Here is a 15,239-nt window from a genome sequence, read left to right as displayed (position 1 = left end):
TGAATAAATTAATAATTTTTAATATAAAATTTGACTTTTCAACTTTAAACAATTAACATAATAAATAATAACATTAAAAAATAACATAATATTTTTATTTTTATAATTGACATATATATATTAAATATAATTATTTTTTGTAATAATGCCTAGAATTATAATAATAATAATAATAAATTTTAAAGAGATTTCTATTTTTTTTGTCTTTGAACTTATTTGGCTGATGATTGCTGAATTTTACTGGAATTTATGCAAATAAAAATTTTAATAAATAAAAATAATATTTTATTAGTTTCATTCGATATAATAATAAAAAAATTTATTTTAAAAAATGTGAAAAGTGTTTTTCTTTTTTAGAATTTTAAACAATTTCCATGAGGCAAAAATATTTTTCCTTTTCTTTTTTTTTTTTCTCTTTTCTTTCCCTTTCTTCTTTCTATTTAATCCACTTTCTCTTCCTGTCGACAATCCTCTTTCCCTTTCTTCTTTCTTCTTGGGTTTTGGCCTAAATTGTGGATGAATAGTTTTGCTGTATAGGGGTTTCTTGGTTTTGATGTCCTGTTAGACTAAATTCTTAAAATGTCTATTTTGTGTTTTGCAGGACTGTTTTCTTAGCTAAAGGAGATTGAATTTCTCCTAATGCTTTTAGCTCTTCAATAAGAAAAAAAAAAAATTTAAGAAGAAGAAGAGGAAGGTTGGGCTAGGGTTAGGATAATTTGGGGGAAAAAGAGTTATAACTTTCCCTTTGCAAATAGAAAGTTAGATTGCGTCCGTGAACAATGGAAATTACATTCCTTTTGGTCATTGTAAACACATTGCAATGAGAAGATATTCTCTTGAGTTTTTCTTATACCAAACGTTGAGATGTCTTTACATCCAGTTAAATTGCAGGGGAACGATCCCACCTGCAACACACCAAACGCCCCATAAAACCCTTCTGACCCGCAACCCATCACTTGTCAACCCCAACCTAATTCCTAACCCCTTTCACAAGATTTTATCTGTCAAAACTTGGAGAAGTCAGATGTCAAATTTTAGATTTGGCCTTTTTTTTTAAAGTCTTGCTAGAGATTTAAAATCCCTTTCATCAAGATTGGGCGTGACGAGTCTTTAAGAGTAATTTTTTTTTTAATTTGACTTGCACGTGGATAATTTGTCTTTTCTTTAATAAATTCTGTGACTGCCAGAAATTTAAAACTTTCGATTTTGAAAACCTGACCACTTTCTGAGTTGTGACGTGGTAAAATGAGGAAATCTCAAAGTAGGTGAAAGATTGATCGACATGTAATATATAATAGGAAAAAGATTAATTTCATTATTACAAATTCTGATGTCAGCGTCCACTTTTGGGAAAGAAAGACCACGACAATTTGAGCCTTTAGCGTTGAGCTGGAGAGAATAGGTGTTCTGCTTTCACGTGTGACATGTCCGAGGGGGCTTGCTTAATAATAAAATATTTTTTAAAGCATGCTAAAATGTTAGAAATGTATATTCACTCAAATACTTCAAATATTGACCATTCAATTATGATTTTTGAAGTTACTATTATTTGTTGTTACGTTGTCTTATTCGAATAATTGTTGTTATTTATTTTTAAATATAAATTATTTTTAATATTTAAATAATATTTTTAAAATATATCATTTAAAATTTTTAATATCAATCATAAATTATTTAACAATATTTGATTGAAAAAATAATAATAATTAAAATTTTATTGAGATATAATTTCAACATATATTATTTTAAATTCATGGTTAGATATTAACCCATTATCAATATTTTCAATAAAGTGAAAGATTGTTGATACTTACATAAAGTTTCTAATCAAACATACATATATATATATATATATATATATATATGTGTGTGTGTGTGTGTATGTATGTATGAATCGGATAAAAGATAATATTTGAGTTCAATTGATACTATGTTTGAATTTTTGTGATTAAGATTGTTAACTTTTTAAAATTCAAATTTAATTAGATTTTAATAGATTATTCGAATTTGAGTCATTTCAAATTAATTATTCATATCCTTCAAATTCAAGACAATTTTGAGTTAGGAATATTTCAATATTATTGGCTTCCTAATGTTAGGAATATTTCAATGTTATTAGCTTCCTAATATTAGGAATATTTCAACTCCTTGCACATTTCAGTTTCTATTTGTCACTTGGATTCCTAAATGTGAATCTTAAATTACCGGCTTCTATACATTCCTCACATGGATCTTAAATTTTCGGTGTGCCTAAAGATTTATCTTCATTCCCAATGTCAGGCTTATATAGAAACCAATAGTTTAAAATCCACGTTTAGGAATTGAAGTGACAAATAAAAATCAAAAGCTACAAAGAGTTGACTGTAGAGAGAGAAAAAGTAAAATAATTAAAATTTAAAAATGTTTATTTAATTTTTTAAAAAAAATTAACTTTTTTTATTGACAAAGTATCACAATAAATTTAACTGATAATGTATTAAATATAAACTTTATAATAAAAATCCAATGAAAAATTTAAGTTGATTTATCTAATATGATCTCCTTTTGTTGATTTTGAATTTGTAGGATAATTTATAACTTTTTTTTTCTTTTTTTCTTTTATAGAAGCTTGTTATAAGGATGTCAACTGATCGGGTATCTTATAATTTTGAGATATCTGAACTTTAATTCTATAAAAAAATAACTACTATAACCCTATTAACTACTCGAATAATTTTAAAATTACTATCATAACCCTAATCTTATTATATTTTTACTACCCTATAATTACTTTAACCCGATTTAAAACTCGATTAAATTAAAAAATTATTAAAATCTTCCTCTTAAATAATTTAATAATTTATTTATTTATATATATTAATATCATCATATTAATAATTTAATTAACTATATTTTTAATATTTTTATTAATATTAAATAAAAAAAACTATTGATCAAGATGCTATAAACGATAGCTATCTTCCTTACTTATTTAAGTTCGAATTCACATCAGTTTTGTTTAATTATTTAAATAATAAAAAAATATAAACAGATTCGGGCCGGGTACATCGGGTACCCGTTGACATCCTAGCTTGTTCCTTAATTTTTCTTTTCCCTTCCTACGCGGGGGCGGGGGCTGTCGTTTTCTTGCGGCACTCTATCTCCGTTCTTTTGTCTCTTATCTTTCTTACCCATCTCAGAAAACCAATCTTCCCCTGCTTCATTCCCATCCCTTTTTAAGGTAAATTATGTTTCCCTCTTTGCTTTTCTTTCGTTTTCATTTTTTATATTCTTTAATCTGCCTCTGTGCTGGAACTGAATTTCTGTTGTTTGAGATGTTCAATTGCCTGCTCAGGGATTTTTCTTTTTCCTTTTTTTTTTTAGAAATATTTACTTCTAGTTAATCTCCCCTGATTTTTTATTTATGTTAGACCTGAATTTGATATGAGAAATTGCTGGCAAATTTAGACGTTAGTATAAGAAATTGCCCCACTGTTTGATTCATTTTTCCCTTATTGACGTTTAAATATTCTGTTTCCAGGGATTTGATTTAATTCTTGTTACTGTTAGATTAAGGCTTTGGCATTGAATTAACTGTGTTGATCCTTGGAATATGTTTGATTAGTAAGGAAATTTGGTTGAATTTTTTGTCTTAATTTTCGAAGAATCCCTCTACTTCCACATACTCTTCTCCAACTAAGCCTTTTATATCCTTTTGCCATGATCTAATTGGAATTCAACGTCTATCTGATTATTGTTATTGTTATATCAGTATCATTATTCTTTTTACCCGTCATTCATTGATTCCAGCTATATAAAAAATCTCTCTCCATACCATAAACCTGCCAGAGTCAACGAGACAAAAGTTCATTGATTGTTCTGGAAACTACGGTGGAGAGGAAAAGGCTAAAATTGACAGAGAACAATCAGTCAAGTTAAAATTTTCATGTTTCCCTGGTATAAATAGGGTTTCTCGCTTATCGGCAAACCTTTTGGGAAATGAGTAGTGAAATAGTTGTCTCATATTCAAAATGACATACAACATGATGGCACTGTTGGCAAACTGATGTGACAAAACTTATTTCACTCTCAGTTCAGCCGGTGCATTGTCATGTTAGTTCAGTTCTAAGTCTGTTAATTGTTTAGACTTCCTGCTTGTTTTGGTAGATACTTGTTTTATAGATTAGTTTGGTACAATTCATTGCGCTTCATGTCACATTGTTTTGGTGTCTAGACTGCAACCACTGTTGGCACTCCCTAGTTTCTGCACAGAACAGAGATGAATTCCGAGGGAAAAACTCTGGTTGAAATCATAGATGAGAATAAACAGATTGACCTTGCCAAGTATATAAACTATGTCAGTGCCCCTCAGGCTGGTGCCATAGCAACATTTTCAGGCACAACGCGTGACACTTTCGAAGGCAAAACAGTAGTGGAGCTAAGATATGAAGCATATGTACCGATGGCAATTCGAAACCTCAAGTCCATCTGTTCCTCAGCTAGATCATCCTGGGATCTCCATTCTATTGCAGTTGCCCACCGTCTAGGCACAGTTCCAGTCGGAGAAACAAGTGTGTTCATTGCAGTGTCAGCTACCCATCGTGCTGATGCCCTAGATGCTTGTAAGTTTTTGATCGATGAGTTGAAGGCATCTGTTCCGATATGGAAGAAGGAGGTTTATTCTAATGGAGAGGTTTGGAAGGAGAATACAGAATTCTTGGAGCGGAGGTTAGAACTTGGCAAGGATGGCAGCTGCTGCAGAAGGAAGATTGAGACTGAGGCACATGATAAAAAGGGATGTTGCAAACCCAAGGTCAGGGTGGACGATGCAGCAGATATTAGCACCAGCTAAGCTAATTATGACAGTGGAGACCTGCGGTTCACTTTCATATTTTTATGTGCACCCTTTTTTTTTTCCAATTTTGTCAAAAACATTGGAAAATACAAACTGCATATCTTACAGATTGTTTCAACAAGTATTGTCCTCCGTTTTCCCTTACTACTCTTGGGACAGAGATGTTAATGAGATGATGCTGTGTTTTCAGAGAGACAAAGAACAAACTTCACAGTTGCAGATGAAATGAGGATCGCTGAAAGGAATAAAATTCATTTTTCTATGTAAATATAAGAAGGAACAAAAAACCAAGTAAATTAGCAGCAGTCTGAAAGAGGAAAAAAAGCAAAATGCGACTAAGCATCAACCACCACCTTTACAAAAACATAACACTTGGCCATACCAAATTCCTAGTTAGCACCACAAGTCAAAGGAGAAAAATGTACAAATCACCAGATAGATCATAACAGAAACATGATCACCCTATCCAGATATCAAGGAACACAAAAGCATTCAAATATAACAGCCACTAGTTAATTGTCGAGATACACAAGTCAACTGTATAACTACTCTCCGTGATGATTTGGCAAAAGGCTTTTCGCGGGTGAAAGGAGAGCCACGGCACCGCGATCTGGACTTGAGAATTTCCGATATACTGCCTTGAGCTTACTTTCTGCAGCTGTGGCGTGAAATTTAACCAACAATTTTGCCCAACTCCTGTTACATCAGCAGTAAAGAACAGATCCATTTTGTTATCACATTGCTGGAAATTGGAAAATTCAAGGAAAGGAAATGGGAGAGGAAGAAGATTACTTTAGCTGGTCTTCAGAGTAGCCGGTGTGGTGCTTCAGAGTTTCACTCCAAAGAGGGCTCTTGTCAAGGGTGCATCTTGCAGCATACACTGCAGCAGCGGCTAGCATGGAAGGACAGCACAAAACTACAGTTGGGTATTGCATCAGACCAAGCTCGGCAAGGAAAAACACCAAATCCTCCATCTGCATGCATTACCACCCAAAATCAACCAAATTAACCTGTAATCCAAAATTCTAAAAGGATGTAAGGAGCTGTCAGATAAAATTCTACCTTATCATCAGATGGAATGGAGGCTTTGATATATCGGACGAGGAAGACATATGGTGTAGGAACTGTTAAGTACCATTCTAACTTATCCAAGATTGCTTTCTCCATGGCCAAGACCTGCTCTCTAGCATAAGCATTGTCTGATATGAAAACAAAGTCATTGACCTGAAAAATTGAAAACCAGAAGGCAAAGTAAGAGAAATAGCAATATTAACAGAAGCAAAACCCAATTATACAAATGCAAAGGGTACCTCTGGTGCCCAAATCTCTTCATACTTGCATGCTATGAGCATTGCACTAATGCCTACTAACTGAAGTTCCTTTCTTTGAACAACCTTCATAGAAAGGATTCGATCAACAATATTCATGGTAAGATATAGGGTTTCTGGCATAAGATCGAATTTGCGATGGACTTCAATCAACCAGTCCACGAGAATGGATCTCATCTTTGCATTGATATCTGGCTGCAAATCCATATAGTCATGTACTTGACAGTCGTTCTGCATCAGAAGACTTGTGATATTAGCATATGAAAAACAGGAAAAGAAAAAGTTTATACTAAAACTTAAAAGTGAAAGATTATTACTTCTGTGAGCTTGTAGAACTTGTAGATATCATCCACATATTCAGCAACAGCCAACTCATTACCAACATCAGCTCCATCAATGTCCTCAATCGAATCATTATGCTTATTGGTAAGTCCACAAGCAGCCTGAAGTGAATCAATTCAATCCACAAACAGTAAACAACACAAGAAAAACAAAAGCATAATCACTTCTTAAGTCCATGTAATCATCTATGCATTACCTTGCTTCGAGCAGAGAGGATTGCAGTGAGGGTTTTGACTTCCTTCCTTGAAGACCCTTCTCTTCTGCTAACAGGTCTGCTTTCCTCAGTTTTTTCATCAGAGCTTATCACGATCACAGTCTCAGGTTTTGGTTTGTCAGCCTTGTCACCTACCTTCCTTTGAGCTGCTACCACCTTCGTCACTGCACGGCCACCTCCTTTCACAGCTTGTGCAACAGCACCAACTCCTTCAGTAATTGGATTCTACAAGTAAAACAAAGTTAGTGATTTGGTAAGATTTTCAAGTATCAGTATTATCTCAGAATGAGGAAAAAGAAAAAGAAACATTTATTTTTATGCGACTACCTTTCCCTGTGCAGCTCGTTCGTTGACAAAATTGCCAATGTCTTGAAGAACTCTTCGATTCCTTCCATCTGCTATCACAGTTTTCTGCTTCACTTCTCCTGGAAAATTACAGTACAAGAAAGTCAGATTTTCCGGAAAGCATAGCTGCAAAGACATCACTATTGATCCAAAGACTAATGAAAGTATCAAAGGGAGGAAAATTGCAAAGCTCATTACATATTAATATTGATAGTGGAAACAACTCAGCATATAGAAAAGATAAATTGTAGTCTCCACCACAACGAAAAAAGAAAACCCAACAAAAAGTCAAGAATATATAGCTAATCAAAGCAATGAACAAGCAATAATTTTCCCGAGAAAACTGACTGCGGATTTTATGTTTATTTTTAACGTTTGTAGTATTTAATTTTTCTGATGTTTTAGATAGGAAATATATACACAAAATATTTTCCTTCCTATTTTCCATACTTCACCGAACAAGATTTCTTTCCTTTATTTTCTCTACCTTTGTTATTTTCTTTTCCTTCAAAATTTCCATGAACCAAATAGAGCTTCAAAGAAACTAATCAAACAATTATAAATTTATTAAAAGGAAGTCAGCAAATCGAACTAGTCCAAAGAAAAAGACCGTTAAAAAAAAAAAGATTACTAACGAAAGAACTAGTCCAAATCCTGAAGCTGATTCAACAGAAAAGAAAATATCCCAGAAGCCAAATATAATAACATCAAACAATAAGGAGACCCCTCCAAGAATCCCAAGATCAATGCAAAAATCTCAAAATTCAAAAGAAATGAACACATATAGCAAACCCCAGAAAGAATCAAGGGCCAGAATAAACAAAACCAACCATTATTTTCCCGCTGAGGAGCAATAAGTCTAGACGCCATCACTGGTTCTTCTTCTTGTTCTACAACCTGGCCTAAAACTCCACCAATGCTGGCCAACAATGATGAAAGGAACACTTGGAGACGGCTTCCACGCGTCTCCCCTTCTGGGTTACTAGTCGCCACCCTATAACTCTTTTCCTCACTGCAAAAAATTCTTGGTCTCTACTCTTTTCCCTTTGTTTTGTTATTTTGTGTTTCTGAATGGATTTTTCTTTGTTAATAAGAATTGAGTTAATTATTTTTTTCAAGCAGTGGGGTTCCCTTTTGAAGCGATGTGAAAAAGGAAGGCACGCTTCTCTCCAACGGTCATATTTCTGAAATCGAATTTCGGCCGTTTGATTGATGGGAATCTAACGGTTACAGAAACCCTTTGTTTTGGAATTTTGTAGCCGTTGTAGGTGTTCTGGCACTCGGGTACGTGGGTTGATGGGTTGGGTTGGGCCAAGTTTTGTTGACATGACCGTCGGGCCGATTGGAGTCGAAAAGAAAAGATATGTCCGTTGCTAAAAGTTACAACTTACCTAGCAGTAATTATTTATATGTTATTTTTGACAGTTAGTAATTGTTAAAATCAATTTGGTAAAAAAAAAGATTGATCATTATATTGGATTCACAGGCTTCTTTTGTTTTTTTATTTGAAGAGAGAGGCTTACTAAATGTTCAATGCACAGGCCCAAAAAACAGAACACGAGGAAAAGAGGGAAAAGTCGTATTCTTATTTCATATTTTAGGTGGCTCGGAATTTTTTTATTACAATTATTTTTAAAAGGTATTATTTAAATTAATTATAAAAGACAGAATGCTCAAAATTTAAAAAGTGTACAATTTAATGTCATTTTTTCCTTTCACTTTATTATTCCATAATATGTTTAAGATTTTGTATCTGATTTACTGGTTTTATATTGATATATTTGATACTATACATTATTTAGTTTCAAAGAGGTTATTGTGTCATTAATTAATAAATTTAAAAATTCTTAAATACAAATAAATGTAAATTTTTTTATATTTTTTATATCTTCTTTTAGCTCTTATTTTAGGTTTTTGATAGAAGAATAAAAAACTTGACCTAAATCGATGGTTTTTGTTTTGAGAGAAAATTTTGAATCCCACCATACTATGAAAAGCTTCGAGTCTATCAAGAAAGGATGTGATGCAACCCTCGTGGCTTTGTCTAGGGCTGGGCATCCAGTTTTGTAGGACTCACCCTAGCCGTTATGGTATGGTGACCTCGTCTACGAAGAATTAAAATTGTGTTTGGTTCACAGAAAAATAAAATAAAATAAAATTAAAATAATCATTTTGTAAGAATATAATAAGAGATGAATAATTATTATATAATTTAATTCATAATAATAAAATAAAACGAGAATTGTTATTATAAATTATTTTAATATTTAGTTGGTAGGAATAATTTTAAGAATAATTAAAAAAAAGTTGTAAATGACAAAAATATTTGTTATTATAATAGTTAATTATTTTAATAATTTATTAAAAATATTAATAAGTTATTATTATTTAAATATTAACATGATTATTTATCTTAATTTACAAAAATTAATAATTTATATTTCATTTAAAATAGTAATAATTTATAATTAAAATATTTATTTTATTATTTTATTTTATTCTTTATTTTTAAAATATTAAAATAGACAAAATTTATAATTAAAATTTTAATTTAATTTTTAAGTTTAAAATATTAACTTTTTATAATTCATAAGTAAAACTTAAACCTTTTTATTTTAAATTCATTTTAATTTTTCTTTTTTTTTTAATTTTAAATTCATTTTAATTTAGTGAGAAAAGGAGAGAGGCATTTGGGTAGAGAGGGAAAGAAATTTTTAAAAATGAATAAATTGTATTTTATAATGTATGATAGTTCTTAAAATTAATGAAAGACATTTTTATCTATTAATTTTTTTACTCTATTCCTTATCTCTAAGAATAGCTAATACCAAGGGCTTTTAGTATTGGCTATTCCCTCATCTCCAAGGAATGGTCATTCCTACCAACCAAATAAAGTATTAAAGAAAGATTAAGGATAGAAGAGGAATGACCATTCCATTCCCTCAATCAAAAACATGCTGTAAAACTTAAAACATAAGTATATTATAAATTATATATATATATATATTTAATTGCATTTAACGATTTAAAATTTTAAGCCTTATTCATTAAAAAGGTGACAATCTCTCTCATTAATTGTATATAGGATTAATATAATGATAGTGCATCAAATATAAACTCAATATTTAATAAAAAGTTTATAGTTTTCTTCATATTTTTCTTGATCCATCCAAAGAAGATAAGGAAATTTATATTCTTTTCTGTCATTTTTTTCAATTAATTATTTTTCTTTCTGTTTTTTTTTTTGAACTAAAGAGGGCCTTAAGGAAAGAGAATAAAAGAATATATATATATAACTCACCTGTAATAAATGTTAACATTAAGTTGAGAATTAAACCCCAAAATGAATGACATTAATATAATGTTAAATTCTTTTTGAATTTTCATCTTCTTAATATTTAAGCTTCATCAGATTTGATCAAGAATCAAAAGAGATAAAAGAAAAAAAAAGCTTCAACAAATTTCTTTTCCATTATTTTTTGTTAATGACTTTTTTATTTTCTTTTTTTCAAGCTATACATTGGTTTATGTGAGAAAGGCTGAAAGGTTGCGCTTGTCATTGTAATGTACTTCTCATTTTGTTTTGTAGGTAAAACATTTTATTTGCATTTTATTTTGAAGGGATCACCATTTTCAACATGAAATTTTATCTACTCCTTGCTTCTTTATTGTGTGTTTTTTTTCTTTTTTTTTTTTTTACAATTATTTTGATTTTTTCTTTTTTGATTTTAGTTAAATTTTTCACTTCAAATTACAGCTTTGGATCCTACTAAAAAGAAGAAGAAAAGAAATGGTTGTGATACAGGAACATGTAGATCATTTTGTTGACAAGTTGAGTGAGAAAATTGAATCATTGTGGATTACTTTTGCCAATATGTATAATTTCCAATAACATACACTATGTTTTGCTAGGAGACTCATTTTTAATTTTGTTTACTTTCAATTTATGATGGGTTAAATTTTAGCAGGCATAATGCTCAATAAGCTTCTACACTATTTAAAAAAAAATTTAAATAAATTCTCATTCTTTTATTGTATTCAATCACATCTCTGTAATTTTATTTTAGATCAAATAAGCTCTTATTATTAATGATTAACTAATTGTCTTTAGTTTATAATTTGTCATTTTATATCCATATAGCACTAACGTGACGTTGATGTAAATGGTGAAAAATGTCATATAATCATATTAATGTATTAAATTAATATATCAGGTCATCATCAATTATGATATATTAACATACTACATTATCATCAATTCTAATATGTTAGCATACAACGTCAACACTAAGCAACATAGAATAACAAATAATATTTTGATTAAGTCAATCATTAATCATAAGAGCTTATTTGATTTAAATTAAAAATATGATAATTATTTAATTAAAATAAAAATATAAAAGCTTGATTGAATGCAATAAAGGTATAAAAACTTATTTGAATTTTTTTAAATAATTTATGAGTTTTTTTAAATATTATGTCATTTTAATAATTCGAGCAACAAAAAGAACTTGGAATATCCAGTTAAACAAACACGATACCACAATATTCACGATAAAACAGACAATACAACTCAAGTCAACAATAATCACAAGATAATAAATCCAAACCAATAAACCAAATGAGCTAATAAATCAATAGATATCACAAGCATTAATGCAAAGAAAAAACAACTATGAAGAAAATCGAATCAAATCCAATATACAAGAAAAAAAAGTGAACTTACAACGTTCAGTATCTTAAGTTTTGTATCCAAAGTTTGATATTCACAACAAACGATGTAACAATATAATAAAATTACATCTTTATAGAAATCAACAGATCTATTCTCAAAGAAAGTCAATTATTGAATAACCTTCTCTTTCTTACTCTCTATGTGGAAAAATAAAATCTTCTTTGTTCTCCACTTAGCCTCACACACTATGTCACGACCTAAGAGTTCAGACTAGTCCATGCAAACCAATTAGTCCAACAATTAGCAGCCAAGTAGAATAGGCAGCCTATGGAGGCCAAGCAGCTCAACAAACAGCAACTCAAGCAAGTTGGGCAACCTAGATGGACCAAACAACAAGCCCAGCCCACATAGTGTAATATGATTTGAACTCTTAGATTTATTAATATATATCTGGATTTAGATGTAGATTTACTATATTAAATTAAGATTTGGATTTAATTAGAATATGATCTCTTCAAATTAAATCTTTTATCTTATCTTATTTTATCTTTATCTTGTAACCTAATCTTATTTAACTAAAGGGGCTATCAGCCTATAAATAGGCCCATTCTCTTCATTTGTAACACATTATAGAGAAATACAAAGCATTCTATTTCTCAAAAGCTTTCTTTCTTCTTCTTTTCTTTTTCTTTTGTTATTTTGAGGATTTTAAGGCTTACTTAAGCTCTATTTTCAGAGTTTAAGGTCGTACAAGATTGGGCTTAAGTTTCGATATGTGACAATTGGTATTAGAGAAAAGATTTGAGGAATAGGGAAATGGCATCGATAAAGGATCAATCTGCACTAGTCTAAGAGGTTCAGGAGACCAAAAGTGTAGCTAAACGAGTTAAGTCGAGGGACATGATGCCCACTATCGAAAGCCGAGTAGCTAAAATGGAGGTGGCTGTGGAAAAGACAAGGGACAGACTCGAGAAGTTTGAGGCTAACATGGATAAGTTAGAGTGCAATGATGACGAGCTTCGTGAGGAGTTGCACGAGACGGTGGAGATGTTAGACTATTGAGATGCGGCATTAGAGGCTCTAGTTGAGTCATTACGGCACTTAGGGACAAGCTCACCGTAATAGAGGTAATCGCATGAAGTGGTGTGTTAGCCACTTAATGAGAGACTTGTTTAAAGGTATCCAAGCCTAAAAAATTCCAAGGTAAGAGAGAAGCCAAGAAGGTGGACAATTTCCAATGGAGCGTGGAGCAATACTTCAAAACCATGGGCATCACGAAAGATGCTATATGGATTAATTCCGCAACCATGTATTTGGTGAACATTGCGTTGCTATGGTGGAGACATAGGTGCAATGAGAAGCTTGAGGAGAGACAATCAGCACTTGGGTGGAGTTCCAATGGGAGTTCAAAAACAATTTTACCATAAATACACAAATGATAAAATGTGTGACAAACTCAAGAGGCTTATCCAACAAGGTGAGGTAAGAGAATATGAAAAGCAATTTTTTGAATTATTGTTACAAATTAACGATCTTGGTCAAAGGGAGGTACTCTTTTCTTTTATAAATGGGCTCAAACCATGGGCAAAGTTGAAACTCTAAAGGAGAAATGTGCAGAACGTCATGGAGGTTATAACCGTGGTGAAATCATTGGTGGATTTGCACAAATTTGACAATAAATCTTTTTTCTCTAAGCCCAAATAAAAAGGTAATGATGAGGAAGAGAAAGACAATTGGTTGGAGGAAGAGATCGATGAAAAATTGCCACGCTATCGGACTAAGGCAATTGTTCAAAGACAAAAAATGAAGCCCTTCAAATGTTTCTTGTGTGAGAAACTGCACTTGATGAAGGACTACCCATGTGTAAAAAGCTCATGGTCATCATGATGGATGAGGAGGATTTAGGCAACGAGAGTGACAACCAGTCTGTAAAGGGACCCAATGAGCAGTCACACTAAAGGAGTTTAGTGTTACACAAGGAAAATGAGAAAGACTAGTGTAGTGGCAGAGAGTGTCATCATTCGCGACCAGGGTAGCCAATGAGCGCATTGAAATTGGGTAGTGTTGTGTTGCATTTAGGGGAGCAACAAACGACAGTGGAATGTCATATGGTCTGAGAGAGACCAAGATTAGTGACGACAAGACTACCATAAACAAAGGCCAAGAAACCCAAGACCTGGGCACAAAATTGTTTAGACCAACCAAGCACTCGTGAAACCAAGGGGTAGAGGCAAAGGAGAATTGGTCCACAACAAATGCCCAAGGAGACAACACATTCCAAAGAAATGTGCAGAGCCCAAAGTGCACATAATGAGGTCGTTCGAGGCAAAGACATGCGAGAGGACAACAACGATGTAACAGTGCATCTCTCAGCAACGAGGGTGTTGCTAGATTTAGTGAGGGAGAATGTCACAACCCAAGAGTTCAAACTAATCCATGTAGGCAAATTAGCCCAACAATTAGTAATCCAAGCAGAATAGGCAGCTTAGGGAGGCCAAGCAACCAAAACAAACAACAACTTAAGCAAGCTATGTAGCCCAGATAAGCTAGACAACAAGTCCAGCCCACGTAATATAATATGATTTAAACTTTTGGATTGCTAATGTATATATAAGTTTAGATGTAGATTTACTAGATTATATTAGAATTTAGATTTAATTTGAATATTATCTTTTTAAATTAAATCTCTTATCTTATCCTATCTTATAACCTAATCTTATTTAACAAAAGGGGCCATCAGCCTATAATAGACCCATTCTCCTCATTTGTAACATATCCAGAGAAATACAAAGCATTCTATTTCTCAAAAGCTCTATCTTTTTCTTTTGTTTTCGCTATTTTGTGGATTTTAAAACTTACTTAAACTATATTTTTCAAGGTTTAAAACTACATGAGATTGGACTTAAATTTCGACACGTGATACAATAGGACCAAGCTTTTTTTTTATGAGAATAGCTTAGATATGATAGTTATTTAGGCCAAAGTATACTGTGTCTGTATTTTGGGGTGCGGCTACATGTATAGTAGGGTCAAATGATCAACCAATTCTTAAAAGATTAGGTTTATATATATGAGATAGTAAAATTTTTGTAAATTTTTTTTGTATTAACCCCATTAAAATTAAATGAAAAACAAAAAAAAAGGTGTCAAACAAATAAATTTTTTATACATTTTCATAATGACAATGGGTAATATGTAACTTTCAAGAAATATGTTTAAAATACAATAAGTAATATGTTTAAACTTCTTATACAACCATAGATTAATAAGTATATTTGATTAAAATGTGAGATGTGATTACATATTCAAATAGAATTATTCTATGTGAAAGTAAAATCATATATTTTATTCTACACAAAAATTAATTTTTAGTTCTTACTTATTCATAATTATATCATAGGCAACTACAACAATATAATATCTCATTGTAATAAATTTTTATTGAAATAATATGCAATATAACCCAATTTTATGAAGCGGACAAAATACAGCTAGGTGAAA

At 31.4% G+C, this 15,239-nt stretch overlaps 2 protein-coding genes across 2 annotated transcripts; one reads left to right on the top strand and one right to left on the bottom strand.

Moving 5' to 3' along the window:
* The first annotated feature begins 3,071 nt into the window (after positions 1-3,071).
* Positions 3,072-4,978, top strand: LOC18590020 (molybdopterin biosynthesis MoaE family protein). The gene is made up of 2 exons (XM_007015279.3): positions 3,072-3,220; positions 4,214-4,978. The coding sequence occupies exon 2, from the start codon at positions 4,259-4,261 to the stop codon at positions 4,829-4,831; it is 573 nt and encodes a 190-aa protein (XP_007015341.3). The 5' UTR covers positions 3,072-3,220; positions 4,214-4,258; the 3' UTR covers positions 4,832-4,978.
* Positions 4,979-5,149: 171 nt separating this feature from the next.
* CYCB1;4 (Cyclin B1;4) lies at positions 5,150-8,168 on the bottom strand. Its single transcript, XM_007015278.3, has 8 exons — positions 7,894-8,168; positions 7,046-7,143; positions 6,701-6,943; positions 6,480-6,605; positions 6,145-6,393; positions 5,897-6,058; positions 5,627-5,808; positions 5,150-5,530 (listed from the first exon to the last, which is right to left on the bottom strand). The coding sequence occupies exons 1-8, from the start codon at positions 7,931-7,933 to the stop codon at positions 5,380-5,382; spliced, it is 1,251 nt and encodes a 416-aa protein (XP_007015340.3). The 5' UTR covers positions 7,934-8,168; the 3' UTR covers positions 5,150-5,379.
* Between the last annotated feature and the right edge of the window lie 7,071 nt (positions 8,169-15,239).

This window comes from Theobroma cacao, chromosome 9 (assembly GCF_053813885.1).
Source record: "Theobroma cacao isolate CCN51 chromosome 9, ASM5381388v1, whole genome shotgun sequence".
NCBI lineage: Eukaryota > Viridiplantae > Streptophyta > Magnoliopsida > Malvales > Malvaceae > Theobroma > Theobroma cacao.
The sequence above is the reverse complement of the archived record's forward strand: the minus strand, read 5'-3'. Positions and strand labels throughout refer to the sequence as shown.